Here is a 20,321-nt window from a genome sequence, read left to right as displayed (position 1 = left end):
TAATAGAAATTGGTAGTCTACATCAAGAATATACATACATATATATCGGAAACGCTTCCTTCTACTTGTTAAATACTTTTCATCCAATCCATTAACCTTTTACTCTACGTGTAACTAGTATAAATAACATGTAGAATTTTTTGGATATGTTCATAATGACCCGCTTACCATTACCGTTTTTTGTAAATGTAACTTTTAGTAGTACCAAATGATTGTAAAAATTTTAGAGACAAATGTGTTATCGTCTCGTTTATTTGAGCTTCGTCCGTTTTAAAAATGACATATGTATATGTATTTTGCCCTATGTAAATATTAGTATACTTTGATACTAAGAGTAAGCAATAAAAGAAAACAGCGTACGTAGTTGATTATTTCTAAAAGGGAAGATTAAAAAAAGACAATTAATTGTAACCTCCGAAATTTTAAATTACATATGTATGTGACAATGGGCATGCGCGTATATTTTCAGGGCTGCAGAATAACAAAAATCTGTATACAAGTCGTACTTGCAGAAACATTAAAAAGCGCTGTTTAAGGGTTGATAAGAGCTTACCATTGAAAAAATGATTGTCGATGCCAACGAAAGACGTGTTAGAACTGAAAGCATTTTATAAAAATGCAAGCCAGCTAAAACTATTGTATTTATATGAAATACACCGATCTTAAAACCAAAAACTTTAAACAGAGAATATATAAATCCATTAAAAGGTTGGAATTAGGGAGCCTGATTCAAAGTTGTTATAAATAAAAAAATCTTGTGTCAATAAGTGTTCTCGTGTGTGTATATTATTTAACTTAATTTAATACTTAACATTTAACATAATTATGTAGGTATGTGAAATTCTATTCAAAGGAAAGCATATCTGTGAAAGACAAATGAATTAAAGCAACATGTCTCGTGGCAAAAATGCCACATTTTCGGATAATTCGCCAATTAATATCAAACCATTCATTATTTTAGTCTTAAATTTAAGTATATGGTGTCAGAATATTAGTGCAGCTCCATATTTAACCCTAAATGGTAAGATACATTTTAAATTTATAACTTACCGCTGGAATAATATTTATGTCTTTACCCTTGCGGAAATTATTTAAATTTTTATTGGACGCATTTCCTATTGCAGAGTGTATCATAGGAAAATTTTATGCATTACAAACTTGAAACGATTTAAAAATTTGAACACAAAAAGAAGGCTCGTAATTAATTTTATATATTCTTGCTTAATAATATTGAAAGGTGAAATTGTTGTGTTAAAAGATATACAAAATTTTATTTTTAAAAGAAAAATGATTATATCAATAAAAAATAAAACTTTAAATGTTTATTTTGCCATAGTATTTATATTACCTGAAATCTGAAAACGCTCTTTAGAAGGAACTTCGGATCATCTTTTGTTTTACTTTTTTCAACAAGTATAAAGCCAGTATGATCGAACTATCCCAACAGATATCTGTGTTTTTTTATACCCGTTACTCGTAGAGTAAAAGGGTATACTAGATTCGTTGAAAAGTATGTAACAGGCAGAAGGAAGGGTTTCCGACCATATAAAGTATATATATTCTTGATCAGGACCAATAGCCGAGTCGATATGACCATGTCCGTCTGTCCGTCTGTCAGTCCGTCCGTATGAACGCTGTGATCTCAGGAACTACAAAAGCTAGAAAGTTGAGATTAAGCATACAGACTCCAGAGACATAGACGCAGCGCAAGTTTGTCGATTCATGTTGCCACGCCCACTCTAACGCCCACAAACCGCCCAAAACTGCCACGCCCACACTTTTGAAAAATGTTTTGATATTTTTTCATTTTTGTATTAGTCTTGTAAATTTCTATCGATTCGCCAAAAAACTTTCTGCCACGCCCACTATAACGCCTACAAACCGCCAAAAACTGTGTTTAAGACTCTCCTTCTCCCTTCCACTAACTGAGTAACGGGTATCAGATAGTCGGGGAACTCGACTATAGCGTTCTCTCTTGTTTTTGCCTCTTTTTTGGCAGAAATTCGAAATGTTGACCTATCTTCACCAAATTTTGGTTGTGTTACTCTTTCTTTCCCCCAATATGACTCACAAAGTTTAAAGTGATTTGGTCAATTTTTTCATATTGCTGCCATATATGTAAACGATCTGGCCGATATGCCATAAAAATATTTATTTAAATTATTCTGACGAATTGTTTTAAATATATGCCTAACTGCATCCTCGGAGCGACTATTGTTGCTCCAAATGTCTAGCAGCTGTGCATGCCCAAACAAATAGTCTTTTACAAAAACGTGAACAAAAAGGAGCATATAAAAGTAAAAATCGGCTTTTTTTTATCTAATTGGACTATCCTAAATAAAAAAAAAAACCATAAATGGTTTTATTCCCTTAAAATTTTTTTTGACTTTCTGCCAAAATATACTACAAATATAATATATTACAAATATATTACAAAAATGCATGTTATTTTAGTATAATTATATTTTGTTTAAAACCGAAAGGGTAAATAAACTTCAGCATAAGGAATTTAGCTTCCATTTTGGCTTTACATAAAATACAAATTCTTTTTAGACCTAACAAATTCTGAGCGACCTTTCTTTGATGATATTAGCCCAAGAAATATTTCGGCCGTCATTGACGAAATCGCAATTTTAAGATGTCGGGTTAAAAATAAAGGAAATCGAACGGTAAGTTTTAATATGTCCACGTTTTTTTAGTATGATTTTAACAACAAATTTTTTATTTTTTATATAAGGGTATACTAGATTCCTTAAAAAGTATGTAACGGGCAGAAGGAAGCGTTTCCGACCATATAAAGTATATATATTCTTGATTAGGAACAATAGGCGAGTCGATATGGCCATGTCCGGCTGTTCATCCGTCTTTCCGTATGAAAGTCGAGAATCTTAGGAAATACAAAAGCTAGAAAGTTGAGATTAAGCATAAAGACTTCAGAGACTAGACGCAGCGAAAACTGCCACGGTTATACTTTTAAAAATGTTTTGATATTTTTTTCATTTTTTTGCCAAGCCCACTCTAACGCCCACAAATCGGCCAAAGCTGTCACGCCAACACTTTTGTAAAATGTTTTGATTTTTTTTTAAATTTTTTTGTTAGTAATGTAAATTTCTGTCGATCTGCAGAACATGCAACTCAAAGCTAGATCTACAATGATTTAAGATTAAGGTTAATTAGATTCTAGTGAATCTGCTTGGAATAGAGAAGTTTAGCTGACTAACCAAGTCGGGAATATCAACTTCACCACGAATAAGCTTACAAATAAAGACTTTTTCAAGCATCGTTCTACTTTTAGCTAGGGAAGGTAAATTAATTAACATTTGTCTACTGGAATAAGGAGGTAATATAAGGTTTACATCCCAATTTAGGCGCCGTAAGGCAAACCGATACAATGCGGTCCGAATGAACTACTTATTGTGGACTCCGGACAGGTGATCCATACTCAAGAATCGGACGAACTATTGAAATGATAAATGTTTTGGTCATGTAAGGATCTTCTAATAGCTTTGACCCCCATTTTATAAACAGCACCCAAGCCTTATTGACATTAGACGAAATATGGTATAAACATTTTTTTAAGGTTCCAGAAGAACACCAAGATCAATAACCCGTGTTATTCTTTTTCTAAGAGCAGCCACCTAAAGTATAAATCGCTTGTCTTGGGTTGACGGCAGAAGGTCACAACTGTACACTTCGAGTCATTTAGGTTTAGTTCGTTATCACGGCACCATACCTAAGTACACGCGAATGTTTTATTCCCACCAAAGTGGCACCCTTGTGGGATACCGGATGTGACTTGCATCCACAATTTGTTACATCCTACCTTGTTCCATATATGGGGGAACTGCGAAGATTCCAGAGATAAGGTAAACAATTTTAGTAGAGGCTTGCACAAGGCTTTTGCACAGCATCTAAGCACACAGCTGGAGATTCTGTCGGGGTCTGGCGCTGAAGACCGTAAGGGATTAAAAAATGACATTTTTTAAAGAATGATTTTTATAATAGCATTTTTATATAGCAGAGGAATCGACTAAATCGATTTTCCTTGTCCCGAAATTATTAAAGATTCTTAATAAATACTTTTATTATTTCAGGTATCATGGATGCGTAAGCGGGACCTTCACATTCTTACAACGAACATTTATACTTACACCGGCGATCAACGATTTTCTGTAATACATCCACCAGGCAGTGAAGATTGGGACTTAAAAATCGATTATGCACAGCTACGAGACAGCGGCGTATATGAGTGTCAAGTGAATACTGAACCTAAAATAAATTTAGCGATTTGTCTGCAAATAATAGGTATATATAAACATTTAAATAAAAAATGTAGTTAGCTCCGGCTTATATTTAAAAGTTTTTATAGTAAAGATATATAATATTTGTAAATGTTGGTCCACATAGTTAGGAAGCGCACCAGAAGAGTGTGCGATGAAAATGTGAATATATTAAATATGTATACACTTTCAGATTCCCTTTGAACTTACAAGGGTTTTGATATCAACTGATAACCAAAAGAATCATATAAGAATATATAAGAATTGAGATCAGATTGCAACATAGCTACTTCGAAAACACCCGCACTCCTGTTTAAAAACCAACCAAAAACATTACTTGCGTTTAGTTGAAAACTGTTATATGATAGTTGAGAACCACTTTCTTGTTTTAGGCCTCATTTCACCTTGAAGAATTCATGCATTTGCTTACATGCACAAAATCTTGTATAAATACTTATACTAAACTTAATTTTGTGTAAATTTTCAGCTGGCAATGACTTCCAAGACTTAAAAACTGAGAAGCGCTTTTACGACACAAAATGTAAGGCTATTGATCTAGATTCAACTAAAAATTATCTTTGATTTTTAAAGCAGCTCGAGCCAAAATTCTTGGATCCACGGAAATTCATGTAAAACGGGATAGCACTATTGCCCTGGCTTGCTCAGTTAATATCCATGCACCATCAGTGATTTGGTAAGAAACCAAGATCTTTCAAAGAGCTTTTTACAAATTAGCTTAACATATAAAAGGTATCATGGCTCATCAGTTGTTGACTTTGATTCACTTCGCGGAGGAATAAGTTTAGAAACGGAAAAAACTGATATAGGAACAACAAGTCGACTGATGCTAACGCGAGCTTCATTAAGGGACTCTGGAAACTATACATGTGTTCCAAATGGAGCCATTCCAGCTTCTGTTAGGGTTCATGTATTAACCGGTAAGCATAAAATTATTATAATTTCATAATTTTTTTTAAATTTTCACTTGGTACAGGTGAGCAACCTGCAGCAATGCAAACTAGTGCTGCCATTCGGATAAGGGCTTACACTGCAATGATAACTATCATATCAGCAAAAGTGTTGTTATATATTTCAAGTCTTAAGAAGCATATGTATCTTAAAGGGAGATGACTAACTAATAGAATTTTTATTATGATATATAAATAACATTAAGGTAAGTTGATAAGATCGTTAAAACCCAAAATTTTGAATACGTTATTTTGTTTAGTCTCTATACTTTTATAGACGAAATTTGTCCGTTTACTAGTCCGTTGATTTTGTACATATCGAACACAGTGGAACACTGTGTGCTTTACGTTGTCCAGAGTTCCGCATCTGCATACACACAGCTGGCATCCATGGTCTTGCTATGTACAATCTAAAATATCCATGACCTATGCGTGCTTTATTTACATAGTAGACTACGTCGGCGCGCCGTGTCCAGTTCTCATTTTTCTCATTTTCACCGCTTTTCGAACCTTTTACAGGGCCTCACGTTCCCTTGCTAACAAGTCTATAGCTTCTCTAAACAGTCAATAGTGGCTTCTAGTCTGCTTTTGAATGTCAGCATTTCAGCCTAAACTTCGGACCCAATTAGAATGGCGTTGTTGATATTCATAATAGACATCTGCATGATTCCACTCACAACGTCACATAGAATACATTTAAATGGAATTGAATTGAATGAGTGAAACGCACGAAATTAAACGACATTGTATGAGTGAGAGGTTCTCATTCCACTCATAACTTACTACCTGCAACGAAATAAACGTAAATGAATGAAGCGTAAAATGAAATGAAACATTTGGAAATGCCTAAAACATTCGAATGATTCGAGTTGTTGCGTGCGAATTCGGTCCATTCCTTTGCTTATTCTTGACAGCTGTACTTCAAAGACGACATAATGGACGCATTATTTTCAAAAGAAGCTTCATTTTTAATTAATGTTGGAGCTACATATGGTGGAAATGTCCATACACAACTATAAAAACAAATTTCATTTCTTTTTCATTGTTTTCAGTTGTCACTCGAATCAGTCGAATGAAGCGTCTCAATTTACTGTGTTCTCATTCCATTCAATTCATTTCCATCTGTTTCGTTGTTGTGCGACTGAGTGGTACGTAAATTCACTCACTCACTCATACCAGTTTGACTTTGCTTTCATTCTCATTCCATTCATTTTCGGCATTGTGCATTTGAATGTGCCTTTTTCGCCACTCATGCAGATGTCTAATTCATAAGCACTCAGCCTGATATTCATTCCGATTGGATGAAAGTGGCGTGCTGGGATCACTACGACTAAGTCATCCGCGTCTCCTACCAGGATTGTGTCGTCAATTATTTTCAGCTAATATCGTCTTAGCTAATGTTTCACAGTTCAGGTTCTAGGATAGAGCATTTTAAGCGTCTAGCACACCTTAAATATTTGATATTTTGTGGTTTTTTAATAATAATATTTAATTTATGAAACAATATTCTGTAAATATACAAAAGAGTCTCCCACATCTATCAGCACAAAACTAAGAATAATTTCTATTATTAATATTATTTATTTTGTTTTAATAATTACCAGCTTAAATTGGAATGCCCTATTGCTTGTTGCTCAATTTGAACAGTTAAAACTTCAGGAACAAAAAAATTATTTTTTTTTTGTCAGTCCTATCGCTATCGGTGTATAGGAAGTTGTGGCTATGATTGTTGAGCTGGATGATCATTGCGTGGTAGGCGGGCTTGGCTAGAATTAATATCAAGGTGCCCCGGTAATATCGTTCTGATTTTATACATCGTTCTGTACATGTGAAGATTTACCGTTTTAAATTTACAGAATTTAAATTTACAAAATTTATAGTTTTCGCAATTCTGTTATTTCGGTCTATATTTCAATTGATATGCCGGGATACGCATTCTACCCCTTTTACACATGCATGTTTTTTCTTTAATCAGGTTTATTATTGTGATTGGATACTCATATGTACAAGTTGTAATGGTGTGGGGGGTTGGAGGGTGTTTTGTGGGGGGGGCCTTAGGTAGGACCTCTTCTCCGAAGCTTCCGCCAATATTGTGGCTGTATACAGCGCTGTTGCCCTGCAGACGGACTGTAGTCTGCGTCCCTGTCTCGGGCCCCTGCAGTTGAGCATTATTCGCGCTAAAGCCCTAGCGACGCTCGACGCCTTCCTGTTCCCTTCCGCCAGATGCTCCTTGAACGTTAGCCTAGTGTCTAACAAGACCCCTAGGTATCGAATCGCTCGCGCCGACGTGACCGTGGTGTCTCCGACTCGTATGGTGGCTGTCTCTACCTGCTTGCGGCTAGATATAAGCACTGCCTCCGTTTTTTTGGTGTGCAATGTCCAGGCCGACCGCTAAGAGCCACTCCACTATAATGCCGATTGCTGCATTCGCGAGGCTTTCGGCTTCTTTTACCGTTTTTTGCTACGATTAACTCGGCAATATCGTCAGCGAAGCCAATCACTTTGGTTCTCCCTGGTAGTGACAGCCGTAGCACACCATCGTACATTGCGTTCTACAGCAGCGGCCCGAGTACCGAACCTTGGGGGACCCCGCAGTTCACCCTGTGCTCAAGTGTGCCTCCGTCTGTGTCGTACAGTAGCACCTGAAGTAGGACTTGACTATGCACACATGCATGTAAGTTCGCTTATTTGTCTGAACGATGCTGATCTTTTCCTCGCTTGTGCACGTCGCGTGTATTTTTACTGAAATGTTTATAATAAAATCGTGTAAGCATTTGGCAACCTTGCCTGTCAAGTACGGTGGCAACCCGGGAGAACAGATGGCCATGCTAATGTGTGCTCGCGCAGTCGTCGTCGAAGAGCAAGCCGTCGCGCAGCGTCCGTACGCGTGATCATATTTAATTCCTTTAATATTTCATATATCATTTAATAAACTTATATTTGCTCAGTCTCATTGCCTCACCACTCTTAAAGCCATTCCTCCTTTCAGTTCAGAAGTGGGATAATCATGAGCAAAGACAGACAGTAGCGAACGCGTTGGCAAAGAATAAAGGAACTTAGTTGCTATTGAAACATATGTACGTAGATGCAAAGCGTTGTATCTATCAGTGTGTTGATGCGAATATATATGTATTTGTCTGCAAGCGGTGTGAATATACAAACGGTGTGAATATACAAGCGGTATTTCATACAAACGGTATCGACATACAAACGGTGTGAATATACAAGCGGTATTTCATACAAACGGTATAGACATACAAACGGTGTGAATGTGCAAGCGGTATTTCATACAAACGGTATAGGCATACAAACGGCGAATTGCCTTGGAATTCCAACATTTCGCATGAGTGTGCCTTGCTTGGTTTCAATGGAGATATTTCGCAAGAGTTATCATCCGCGTTTTTCCATGCCCAATTATTTTCGCAAAGCCATGTTGTCGAATCCTTTTGAGTGGGCCAGTGTTGTGCATCTATAGATAGCCAATTCGGCACTCTCCACCAAATCTCACAGATTTTAAGAGCTTGCGGTGATATCCCTCTTGAAGCCACGTCTGCTGGATTTTCTTCCGATATAACGTAATTCCATTTGACATTGGGAATTAGTTTATTGATATCTTCCACTCTAGTTCTGACGAACTTATCTTTACTGCGCTTGTTCTGTATCAATAGTAATTTTCGAATCACTCCATGCATGCGTTGTAATCTTGTTGCTCCATATAGCCTGCACTTTCGCTAATAACTTTGCTAGTAAATGCGCAGCACATAATTCCAACTTTGGAATTGTTTTCCTGTTTTTTATAGGATTTACATTGCTTTTTGCTGCTAGCAAAGTAACTCTGCCGCCTACTTTTGTATACACAGCCGCTGCATATGCTTTCTCTGATGCATCGCAGAATCCATGTAGCTCCATAATACCTTTGGAGCATCCAGTCCAGCGTGAAATGCTAATTTCTTCTAAATCCGATAGACCTTTAGCATATTCCATCCACCAGTTTGCTAAGTTGGATTCCAATTCAACGTCCCAAGTCATCGGTAACTTCCACAGTTCCTGAATGAAACATTTGCCTTGAATCGTTACAGGTGCCAACCATCCCATTCGAAAATTCTGGACAACTGTGATAACACTAACCGCTTTGTTATGCGTGTTAGCATTGGGTTTTCTGCCGAAAACGTAAATGTATCCTTCTTCGGATCCCATTGAAGTCCTAAGTTTTGATCGATTCATTCTCCTCAATGCAGATTTTCTCCGCAGCACCGTCGTCCTGAATGTCGGCTAAAATACGTTCGTCATTTGCAACCCATTTTCGCAGATGCATGCCGGCCTTCTCCATCACTTGTCTCAATTTCCTTTGAAGTTCATAGCACTCGTTGACTGTGTCTCCACCAGTTATGAGGTCATCCATAAAAAGTCGACTCTTATTGTTTCTGCTAAGACGCTATCCTCTGGGCAAAAGGGATCTGCCAACTCAACGTAGACATCGGACTGTTAAGAAAGGTGCTGCCGAGACGCCATAATTTACGGTTGTTATTTTAAACTCACTGATCGGCAATTTTGGATCATCTCTCCATAGGATATATTGGTATTCTTGATTTTTCTCAGCAACCTTTATTTGGCGATACATTTTTTCAATGTCAGCTACCATAACATATTGCCACTTGCGCCATTTAATTAGAATATCGAATATATCCTTTTGAATCTTAGGACCAGCTATAATAAAGTCATTTAGGCTTAGTCCATTTGTCGTCTTTGCGGATGCGTCAAAATCTACTCGTAGCTTCGTAGTTAAGCTTCCAGGCCTGATGATTGCTTGATGGGGTAAATAGTATTTAAATTGACCCGTTGTCTTTACAGATTCCATATGTCCCATCTGAAGGTATTATTTCATGAATTCGTTGTATGCAGCCCAGTTCTTTGGGTTTCTTTGAAACTTCTTTTCCATTTGCATAAGCCTTGCCATTGCCTGTTTGCGAGAGTCCCCCAGCTTTGCCTCTTGGTGGAATTGAATTGAAACCACAAATCTGCCTTCCTCGTTGATGACAGTTGTTTCTTGGAATTTTCTTTCGCATTCTGCATTGTCTGTAATCGTCTCATCGGCTTCATCTTCCAATTCCCAAATGTGATGCAGGTCCTTTAGATTTATTGTTGTAGTGGCACTTATAATTTTTTGCTTTGCTGCTCGAGTTATATTTCCGGACACAATCCATCCAAATTTGGTTTTTTGTCCCAAGATTCCATTTACGGTTTTTATTTTCTCCATCATAATCAGGGGAAATAGATCCACAACTATCACCATGTCAATTCTGCTTGGCTCGTTGAATAGTGGATCTGCTAGCCTGTAGCCCTTCCACTCTTTGTTGATATCAATATCAAACTTTTTGCTGGGAAGGGCTCTATGGAGTGTTGGTAAAACCAATGCTTCCGTTGATGGTTTGAAGATGCTTGGAAGTTTTGGTTTGATCGTCAGGTGGACACTATTTTTTGATAATTGAGTAGTCTGGGAGATATCTTCGACCTCTATAGTACTCCTTACTCTGGGAATCCTTAATATTTGTGCTGCTTCCTCTGAAATCAGCGTCTTCTGGGATCCACCGTCAATAAGCGCCCTCAACTCGTTGTAACCTCCAGCTTTGTTTTTCACTAAAACAACAGCTGTACGCAATAGTGTGTCTTGGCCTTGCTTAAGGCTATTGCTGTTGATACTGCGTTTTGTGTCTTCATGAAGAAGGCTGTTGTGTCTTTTGGAGCATCGATTGCATGTAATTTCCTTTCTGCAGTCGATAGCATTATGCTTTCCAAAGCATCTAAAGCACATGCTGTTCTTTTGAACGAATTCTTTTCTTTTTTCTATTGATTGTGCTCTGAATTTGAGACACTTTATCATATCGTGGCCATCCTTAGAGCAAAAGGCACACGATCTAGCTTGCACTTTTCTTGTAGCATGCTGAGCGGTATTTTTGGTAATGGCATTTACTGAGTTGTATTGTTGCTCAATAAACTATAGTACATCTTGTAAGGACTGTATAGCTCTTGCTTTTTTTACATGCTGTTCATACAGCTGCAAGGCTTCTGGCGAAAATTTCCGCAGCAGAATTTCAGCTAAAATTACGTCAGCAGAGCTTCCTATTTTTCCTTTTTGCTTTATGATGAATATGCTCTCGGTCGCAGTATCCAAAAACTTCCCTAAATTTTTCTCATCATGGGGCAGCAAGGACTCCAGTTCCATTAATTTGTTGAAGTGTTGGGAGAATATTTTTCTGCTATTCTCATAGCGTTTGCAGATAAGCTCCCACGCTGCTGCATAGCTAGCCGCTGATCCCGTTATCAAATGGCTAACCACCATTTGAGCTTCTCCTTTTAAGCAGGCTCTTAAATATCCCAGCTTCCTTGTGTTGCTGAGATTCTTCCTGCTGTCTATTAGTTCAGAGAACAGCTCGTAAAATGTTGGCCATTCCTTCGCATTTGCATTGAACGTTGGAAGGTCCACTTTTGGGAGTTCTGGCACGTCGTAGTTGGAACTGTTGAACTGTTCCAACTTCCTCTGAAGTACCATTTCTAGTGCGGCAACATCAGATTGCAGAATGTCTGCCTCATCTTGATCAAAGGCAGTTCTGTCATACTTGTTTTCAAGCAGTTTCAGTGTGTCCGTCACGTTGGACCAATGACTTTTCATCATTGCTAGCTGCTTGACTAGTTCAATCTCACTTGAACCCCAGGGTTTCGTATATTAGGCTTATCTGTTGCCTCACCCTGTCCGCTCTTCTGTCCACCAGTTGAACCAGATTATCAACTGGACTGGAGCTCCGAGCTGATGCGGAATCAGATAATTTTGATCCACTTGGTATATTTATCTCTTCAAGTGTTTCTACCTTTAATTGCGACTCCTTGTAGGCCTTGACAGCATCCATAGTTTTAATAAATATTTTATCATTAAAATATTGATGATCGCCAACTTCCAATTTTAACAGCGCATTGTTATACCCGTTACTCGTAGAGTAAAAGGGTATACTAGATTCGTTGAAAAGTATGTAACAGGCAGAAGGAAGCGTTTCCGACCATATAAAGTATATATATTCTTGATCAGGATCAATAGTCGAGTCGATCTGGCCATGTCCGTCTGTCCGTCCGTCTGTCTGTCCGTCTGTCCGTCTGTCCGTCTGTCTGTCTGTCCGTCCGTATGAACGCTGAGATCTCAGGAACTACAAAAGCTAGAAAGTTTAGATTGGGCATACAGACTCCAGAGACATAGACGCAGCGCAAGTTTGTCGATTCATGTTGCCACGCCCACTCTAACGCCCACAAACCGCCCAAAACTGCCACGCCCACACTTTTGAAAAATGTTTTGATATTTTTTCATTTTTGTATTAGTCTTGTAAATTTCTATCGATTCGCCAAAAAACTTTCTGCCACGACCACTATAACGCCTACAAACCGCCAAAAACTGTGTTTAAGACTCTCCTTCTCACTTCTACTAGCTGAGTAACGGGTATCAGATAGTCGGGGAACTCGACTATAGCGTTCTCTCTTGTTGTTAGTAGTAAATTGGTCTACCAATGCTTCTATTGCTGGTATAGATGCCTTGTCCTTGATGGCTTGCAGTATTTTGTTCTGCAGCACTCCTTGGTCTTGCATCAATTTCACAGATCTTTCCGACAACATATTGGGAAAACAATCACTGTGACTTGTGCTTTCTGCTTGTATTATTTGGCGTGATCCGTTGGAGGATTTTTTGATTGGTCGCCCAGTTGACCTAGCTGTGCCTCGACTCACAGCTGATTGATCAGCCAAGGAAAAGTACTTTAAGGCGTGGTCTTTTATTCTGTGTTTCTTACCACTGGGGGGGGAAACAACAGAATCACTCGAATAACCTTGCTGTTTTTACTTTGAAGTGCTGGTTTCTTCTTCTGTGTTTCTTACCACTGGTGGGGAAAACAACAGAATTTTTCGAAGGACCTTGCTCTTTTTACCTTGAAGCGCTGGTTTTTTCTTCTGTGTTTCTTACCACTGGTGGGGGAAAACAACAGAATTTCTCGAAGGACCAAAATGTTCACACTATAAACTAATGCGTACACTTAATGAGTTCAATTCGGGTGTTTGAATATAACTGACTCGCTACTGCGAGGGCATCGCCTTTTATTCATTCTTACATAGGTTCTTATCATCTAATTATATATTGCAGCGCTTGTAAGACGCTGCAGTCTGTGTTGGTCAATGCAGATGAGATTTATCTTAAATCTATGTTTGTGGCCTATGACCGCGCTAATCACCTCCCGCGTGATCATATCTCTTGACACTTCGACAATAGACCACTGCAATCGTAGTTGCCACTTATGTTGTCCCGTGCCATGTTTATTGCAGCCCATAAATAGAACATATTGATAGTTTGTCTACTTATCATGTCTAAACACATTTTTAGACACCGTGCAAAAACAATCACGCAAACGCAACGCTAACGTAAGCGCAATTTCCGCAACGAAACGTAAGCACGTACGCCAATTCGGTACAATTACGCGATGTTAAATAAGACATAAAATAAAAAGAAAATTACAGAACTGAAAGTCGATCAGTTAAAGTTCCTGTTGCGGGAACGAGAGTTGCCCACAACTGGACCGCGAGATCAATAAGTTCAACGTTTGATGACCCACGAACAGTCTGACGAAATCGAGTTTTGTGTTTCTTTCGCGATTGAAGATACTGACGAAATGCCGGTGGTAGCACAACTTCAGGCCGAGATGAGCCAACTTCGTGAGATGATGGCAAATTTTATTAGTTCGCAAAATGCTGCGACAAATGCAACGCAAGGTGCACAGGCGGCTGCAGCCAACGTAATACCTGTACCACGGAGTCCAACAGCTGAAATCGTACACACTAGCACGATTACACGACATGCATCGGTCAAGGAAATCGCTAATACCCTGCCAGAGTATGATCCAACGGATGAGAATGGTATCTCTGTGGATCAATTTATCGATCGCATTAATTGAGTTATAGATGCCTATCATTGGGACGAAGAACTTCTCTTGCTTGCCATTTATACTCGACTAAAGGGCGCTGCCAGAATGTGGCTATATGCGTCTCCAGTTTTACACACCACCTGGAGCGAATTTTCGAATGCTATTAGAGATGAGTTCGGTTCGACACCGACGAAGCCGAGATTCACTACATAATGTCAAATACTGTTCGCCGACAGAAGGAAACTATCAAGGAGTACTGCTTTCGCATGTCAGCCCTTGGAAATCGTTACAATTTAAGCGAGTCTGCTACTATTCGATATGCCTCGCACCGAGAGCTACAACAGAGCATTGTGACCACGATGAAACAGATGCGTGACGTCATTGACGAGTATTTTGTCAACCAAGGTAGGCCTCAACTGCCAAAATACGATCTAGTATCGAAGAACGATGAACCGAAATCTAAACAACACGAGTCTGCAACAACAAACGATAAATTAAAATGCTTTAATTGCGGCGAACCAGTCATTTTTCGAACAAATGCCCACAACCACCGAAACGACACCGATGTACTACGTGTAATAAAGAACACCCCAACAACGGTAACTGCGTTAAACCTGAAGCGAGTACACGACGCCTTGGGACAACGAATCAAGATAAGTGCTTCTACAAAACCATCATCGTCCAATCGAAACCGTATACTGCGTTCATTGACACAGGTAGCCAAGCTAGCATGGTTCGTGAGACTGTAGCACAACAACTCGACGCCAAACGATGCAAGTGTGCAATGCAAATTCATGGTATTTGTGGTGGAGTACGCATTCTAAACGAAGCAATCATCACCGAACTGATCATCGATAATACTGTCATCGAAGCACTGATGTATATAGCCGAAGACAAAATCGTACAGCAAGATTTTCTTATCGGCCAGGATATCCTTGTTAACCCAAATCTTACGCTGAAGTTTTAGAACGGAATGATGACTTTTGAGAGCAAACGAGCAACACAGCAAGTAGAAGAGTATGCCGATGTCTTTTCCTCTGGCCTTAAAGGAATTGGAAAAACTAATGTGGTCGAAGCTGAAATTGAAGTAGAAGATAAACAGGCAGTGGCTCAAGCGCCATACCGAATTCCTGAACCTAAGCGTGACGTTGTGAACGCTATGATTGACGAGCTCCTCCAACACGGTATTATTGCCAAATCAACATCTGAGTATGCGAGCCCAGTAGTTTTGATTAAAAAGAAGGACGGAGGCGATCGACTGTGTGTTGACTACCGACAACTGAACAAGTTGATCAAGAAAGAAAACTTTCCTGTGCCAAACATTGAAGAACGTTTACAAGAAGCGAAACGATTCAAGTTCTTTTCTACGTTGGATTTGAACAGCGGATATTATCAGATCGTAGTATCACCTGAGAGTCGCAAATTTACCGCATTCATTACAACCGACGGATTGTATGAATTCAAACGTATTTGGATTAAAGAACGCACCGGCGGCTTTTAATCGATTGATGGCTGAGATACAGAAACGTGTCCGAAGGGGAGATATGCTGCATTATATGGACGACATATTAATTGGCAGCCATTCTTTTACCGAGATGTATGAGAAACTTCATCGTATACTACAAGTGCTACGAGAATTTGGCCTCACCCTGAACGTTGACAAGTGCGAATTGTACAAGCAGACAATTTCATTCTTGGGGCACCAGCTGCATGCAACCGGGATAAGTCCAGGTGAAGTTAAAACCAATTCCATTGCAGAGTTTCCACGTCTAAGGAACGTTTCGGATGTACGTAAATTCCTGGGGCTTAGCGGATACTTTCGAAAGTTTATCCCCGGATACGCCATTATTTCCGAGCCCTTACGCAAGCTTCTACGCAAAGACCAGCCGTTCAAATGGGAACCACAGCAGGATGACGCATTCAATGAACTTAAACAACGCCTTATTTCGTAGCCTGTTCTTATTAGCTACGACGTCAGCGCAGAACACGAAATACATACTGATGCTAGTTCTGTTGGTTTAGCCGGAGTTCTATTGCAAAAGAAACATGATCAGTTAAAGCCAGTAGCCTATTATAGCCGATCGACGACATTCAGCGAAATGAAGTTCCACAGCTACGAGCTAGAAGCTTTGGCTGTTGTCGAGTCACTGGAACGTTTCAAGTATTATGTTTATGGGAAAAAATTCGAGTCATCACTGATTGTAATGCGCTAAGAACGACGATGGAGAAACGAGAGCTGATACCCCGAATTGCCAGATGGTGGCTACGCATCCAAGAATTCGATATTGAGATACTGCATCGCTCAGGTACGCGTATGGAACACGTCGATGCCTTAAGCCGAGCACCATATGAAGATTCGCGTGAAATGGAAGAAGCTGACCTAACGATATTCAAGACCGTCATTGATAAAGCCGATTGGTTGTTTGCTGTACAATTGCAGGACGAGAAAATAAAACGAATTGCTAGCGAAATGATCGCTAGGAAGATCACTGAGAACGATGAGTATGTCCTGGAACTTGGTCGCTTATATCGCAAACATAACAACAAGCACCTTTGGGTTGTACCCAAGCAGTTACGCTATCGCATTCTTGTAGAATGTCACGACAACGCAGGACATATGAGCACCGACAAAACAATCAGCCGAATTATAAATCAATTCTGGTTCCCCCGTATGCGAAATTATGTTAAAGGATACATTAATTCATGCGTAGGTTGTTCCCTGTATAAGCAACGAGGAGGTCGCCAAGAGGGTCAATACCATTACGATAATATCAAGCCAGTACCGTTCGCTACGGTACACATCGATCATCTAGGACCTTTTCCGAGAAGTTCCAAGCGTAATGAGCATATCCTGGTAATCGTTGATGCATATACAAAGTTTACGATCATACGAGCCGTTAAAAGCACCGCAACCCGACACGTTATTGAAATTGTCCGAGATGTTTGCAGCTACGTTGGAATGCCTGAAAGAATCGTGACCGACCGAGGAACTGCTTTTACGTCAAAAGATTTCGAAAAATTCTGTCGAGAACATAATGTCAAGCATGTTCTTAACGCTGTTAGCACACCGCGAGCAAATGGACATGCCGAACGCACTAACCGCATAATCCTATCAATGCTATTGCCTACTGTTGAGAATGAGAAGCGCTGGGATGAGAAACTTAACCAAATCCAGTGGAGCATTAACACGATGACCAACAAGACTACTAATCGTTCTCCATTTCAGCTATTATATTGTTATGAGCAACGAGACACGTTGAAGAACTCCGTAGTACAAGCGTTGCAATGTACTGATGACCAAGTGCTGACTACCGAAGAGTTGCAACAGCTTCGTACCGATACTGCAACACGAATTGACGAACATCGAGCAGAAGCTAAGAAACGTTACGATGCCAAACACGCCAAGCCGACGGTTTACAGCGAAGGAGATTTAGTTTTGGCCGAAAGCGAACCAGCTAGTACAGGCACCTCACGTAAGCTCGAGCCTCGTTTGGTCGAAGATTTGCCGAATGCCCAACGAACTCAGCGACACTATAAATCCGTGTATGCGTCCGATAAACTCAAGCCGTGGTGCCAGATACCATTAGATGACACCGATGATGAAGACAACCCAGCAGATAACTATCTTAACGATTCGTGCGAGGTCGCTACGATATGTCAAGAAGCCGACTGTAAGCATATGGCAACCTTGCCTGTCAAGTACGGTGGCAGCCCGGGAGAACAGATGGCCACGCTAATGTGTGTTCGCGCAGTCGTCGTCGAAGAGCAATCAATCGAATTTTAGAAGTGAACTCCATATTTTTACCAAATACTTTTACAATTTTCATCTAATTGGGTAAAAATATATATACATTACATACATTGGTGGACATGTAAGTTCATACAATTTCCTATAACAGGGTATTTCCACTAATGTTATGGAAATCATTATTTAATTTCTTTTGCTTTCCCCGGTATAGCTTCGGCAAGCCAAAAAGTTCACGATTAATTTTGTGTCCTTCCAGTCGGATTTCTCTAACGCTTTTCCAACAAGATAATTACAAACGTACATTCTAATCGCACTTCTACAGTTAATGAAGCAAAACTTTCTGTATGAGTTAGTGGCAACCGAAACATATTTTCGTTCTGTGTGCATTAATATACATATGTATATTAGGGGGGAACTATCTTTAGAGTCCATAATAATCCTCTTAATCCTTTTAATATCCATATAATAGTTACTTAATTAACATTTATTGCGTAAGTGCTGCTGGTGATGCGAAAAGAAGGCTCGACGCCAGTAACTTTCGAAAGGCATTCTTTGACACGATAAAACAACAAAAAATATTTTTGCAGTGTCTGAAGGTGTAAGTCCATTAAATTAAAATATTTACATAATAAAAAATATTTCTGCGGCAGCAACTACAACATACTCACATACCTACAATATCTACATACATACAGATACTGCAGAGAAAATTTGCTTTATAGGCAAACCCGAATTCTTAAGCGGTTTTTTAAAAATAAAAACAAGTCAAAGGTTTTCGGTTTTCTATTTGAGGCATTCGTACTACCAGTTTAAGAACATTTTCTTAGGTCACTAAACTATGTATTGTATATTTTCCAACCTAAGTTAAGAGTACTCAATAAAAACTTCAAACCTTACTGATTTGCTTTAATAAGTATATAAATTAATTTTTTTCAGATGACAGCGTGTTCGGGAAGGGCCCATTGTAAAAACGCGGTCTGTTTAATACAAATACAAACACTACTTGTAATTCCTATAGTCCTATAAAATAAATAACTATAATAAATAATAAATCCTCCGTTTATGTTATAGACCTGCAAGTAATAATGAATCTACATACATACATATGTAGGCGCTCGTTTGCTTTTTTGAACCGTATCGTTTACCCCTTCTATTCGTTATTGGACCACATTTGGATATTTACCATCAACAGTAGGACTAGTTATTGCGAGAGCACCATTCGAATCCGCTTATCCAGTTTTTTTAGCTGACACTTTACAAATCAATAAATATTTTGTTTAATAAAAAAGGAGAAATCTACTAAGGTTTTCTTTTTAATATATTTTGCTTTGAACTACATGTACTTAATGTTTATTTTTTTTTAATATTTCACTGTTGAAACAAGACTTTAGATTACGTGCACAGTCACCGTTACTTGTTTGTCCGTCTTTTTTTTAACGCTTTTTAACAAGATAATTACGTACGTCCAGCGGTGGTACAAGGACGCTGTCTTGGGCAACTCCAGTGTTTAAAACTTGTTCGTCGAACATATCGGAGTTACATCTCACAGCAAAGGCACTGTTGTATTATACGACTTTAGAAGTTTGTGGTTTTTTTGTCTTAATTTTTAACAAAAGACTGAGAGACATCCCAGTATATTGCCGTGCAATATTCCCGTTTTTCGAAAGCAGTTCTTACTTCTGATGTTATTCGATAGACCAGTTCAATGGTTCCATGTTCCGCTCGAAAATCGAACTTATGCGCTGTAATAAAGAATCGTAACCCGAAGTAGGGGGTTATCCGGGTCATCATCACATTATTAAAATAGTTTCGTTACCCTTGATCGATTCCTTTCCTTACTAAGATCGACTTCTTTCATCTCTTATCTCTTAGATTTACACGTTACTCGTAGAAGAAAAGGTTATACTATATTTGTTAAAAAATATGTAACTGGCAGAAGGAAGCATTTCCGACCATATATATAGTATATATATTCTTGATCAGGATATATAGCCGAGTCGATCTGGCCATGTCCGTCTGTTTTTCTGTTCTTATGAACGTCGAGATCTTTGGAACTATTAAAGCTAGAAAGTTGAGATTCATCATGCAGACTTCAGAGACATGTTTCCACGCCCACAAATCGCCCAAAACTGCCACGCCCACACTTTTGAAAAATGTTTTCATATTTTTTCACATTTTTTTACTCTTGTAAATTTCTCTCGATTGCCAAACATATTTTTGCAACGCCCACTCCTCTAGCGGCCAAAAACTCATAGTGATAAAACTTTTACTTCACTCTTCCACTAGCTGCGTAAAGGGTATCAGAGAACTTGTCTCTCTTATATTCTAATAGAGTTAAAGAGTAGGGAAAGAGTGTATACAGTATGTCATCTTA

The 20,321-nt window shown here is 38.9% G+C and overlaps 1 protein-coding gene across 7 annotated transcripts in view; it reads left to right on the top strand.

The window, feature by feature from the left end:
- The window catches only part of LOC120454862 (transposon Ty3-I Gag-Pol polyprotein), a 31,998-nt gene extending 12,814 nt beyond the window's left edge, over window positions 1–19,184 (top strand). Inside the window, exons 1-9 of one of the 7 annotated variants that reach the window (XM_039640408.2) lie at window positions 301–708; window positions 832–1,021; window positions 2,554–2,669; window positions 4,095–4,305; window positions 4,768–4,821; window positions 4,872–4,974; window positions 5,031–5,218; window positions 5,275–5,454; window positions 18,884–18,968. In XM_039640408.2, coding sequence (XP_039496342.1) covers window positions 892–1,021; window positions 2,554–2,669; window positions 4,095–4,305; window positions 4,768–4,821; window positions 4,872–4,974; window positions 5,031–5,218; window positions 5,275–5,411 — 939 coding nt within the window. In that variant the 5' untranslated portion in view covers window positions 301–708; window positions 832–891 and the 3' untranslated portion in view covers window positions 5,412–5,454; window positions 18,884–18,968. The other 6 variants (XM_039640406.2, XM_039640409.2, XM_039640411.2 and 3 more) reach the window with 6 other exon arrangements.
- The last annotated feature ends 1,137 nt before the right edge of the window (window positions 19,185–20,321 follow it).

Source organism: Drosophila santomea, chromosome 4 (genome assembly GCF_016746245.2).
Source record: "Drosophila santomea strain STO CAGO 1482 chromosome 4, Prin_Dsan_1.1, whole genome shotgun sequence".
Lineage (NCBI taxonomy): Eukaryota > Metazoa > Arthropoda > Insecta > Diptera > Drosophilidae > Drosophila > Drosophila santomea.
The sequence above is the reverse complement of the archived record's forward strand: the minus strand, read 5'-3'. Positions and strand labels throughout refer to the sequence as shown.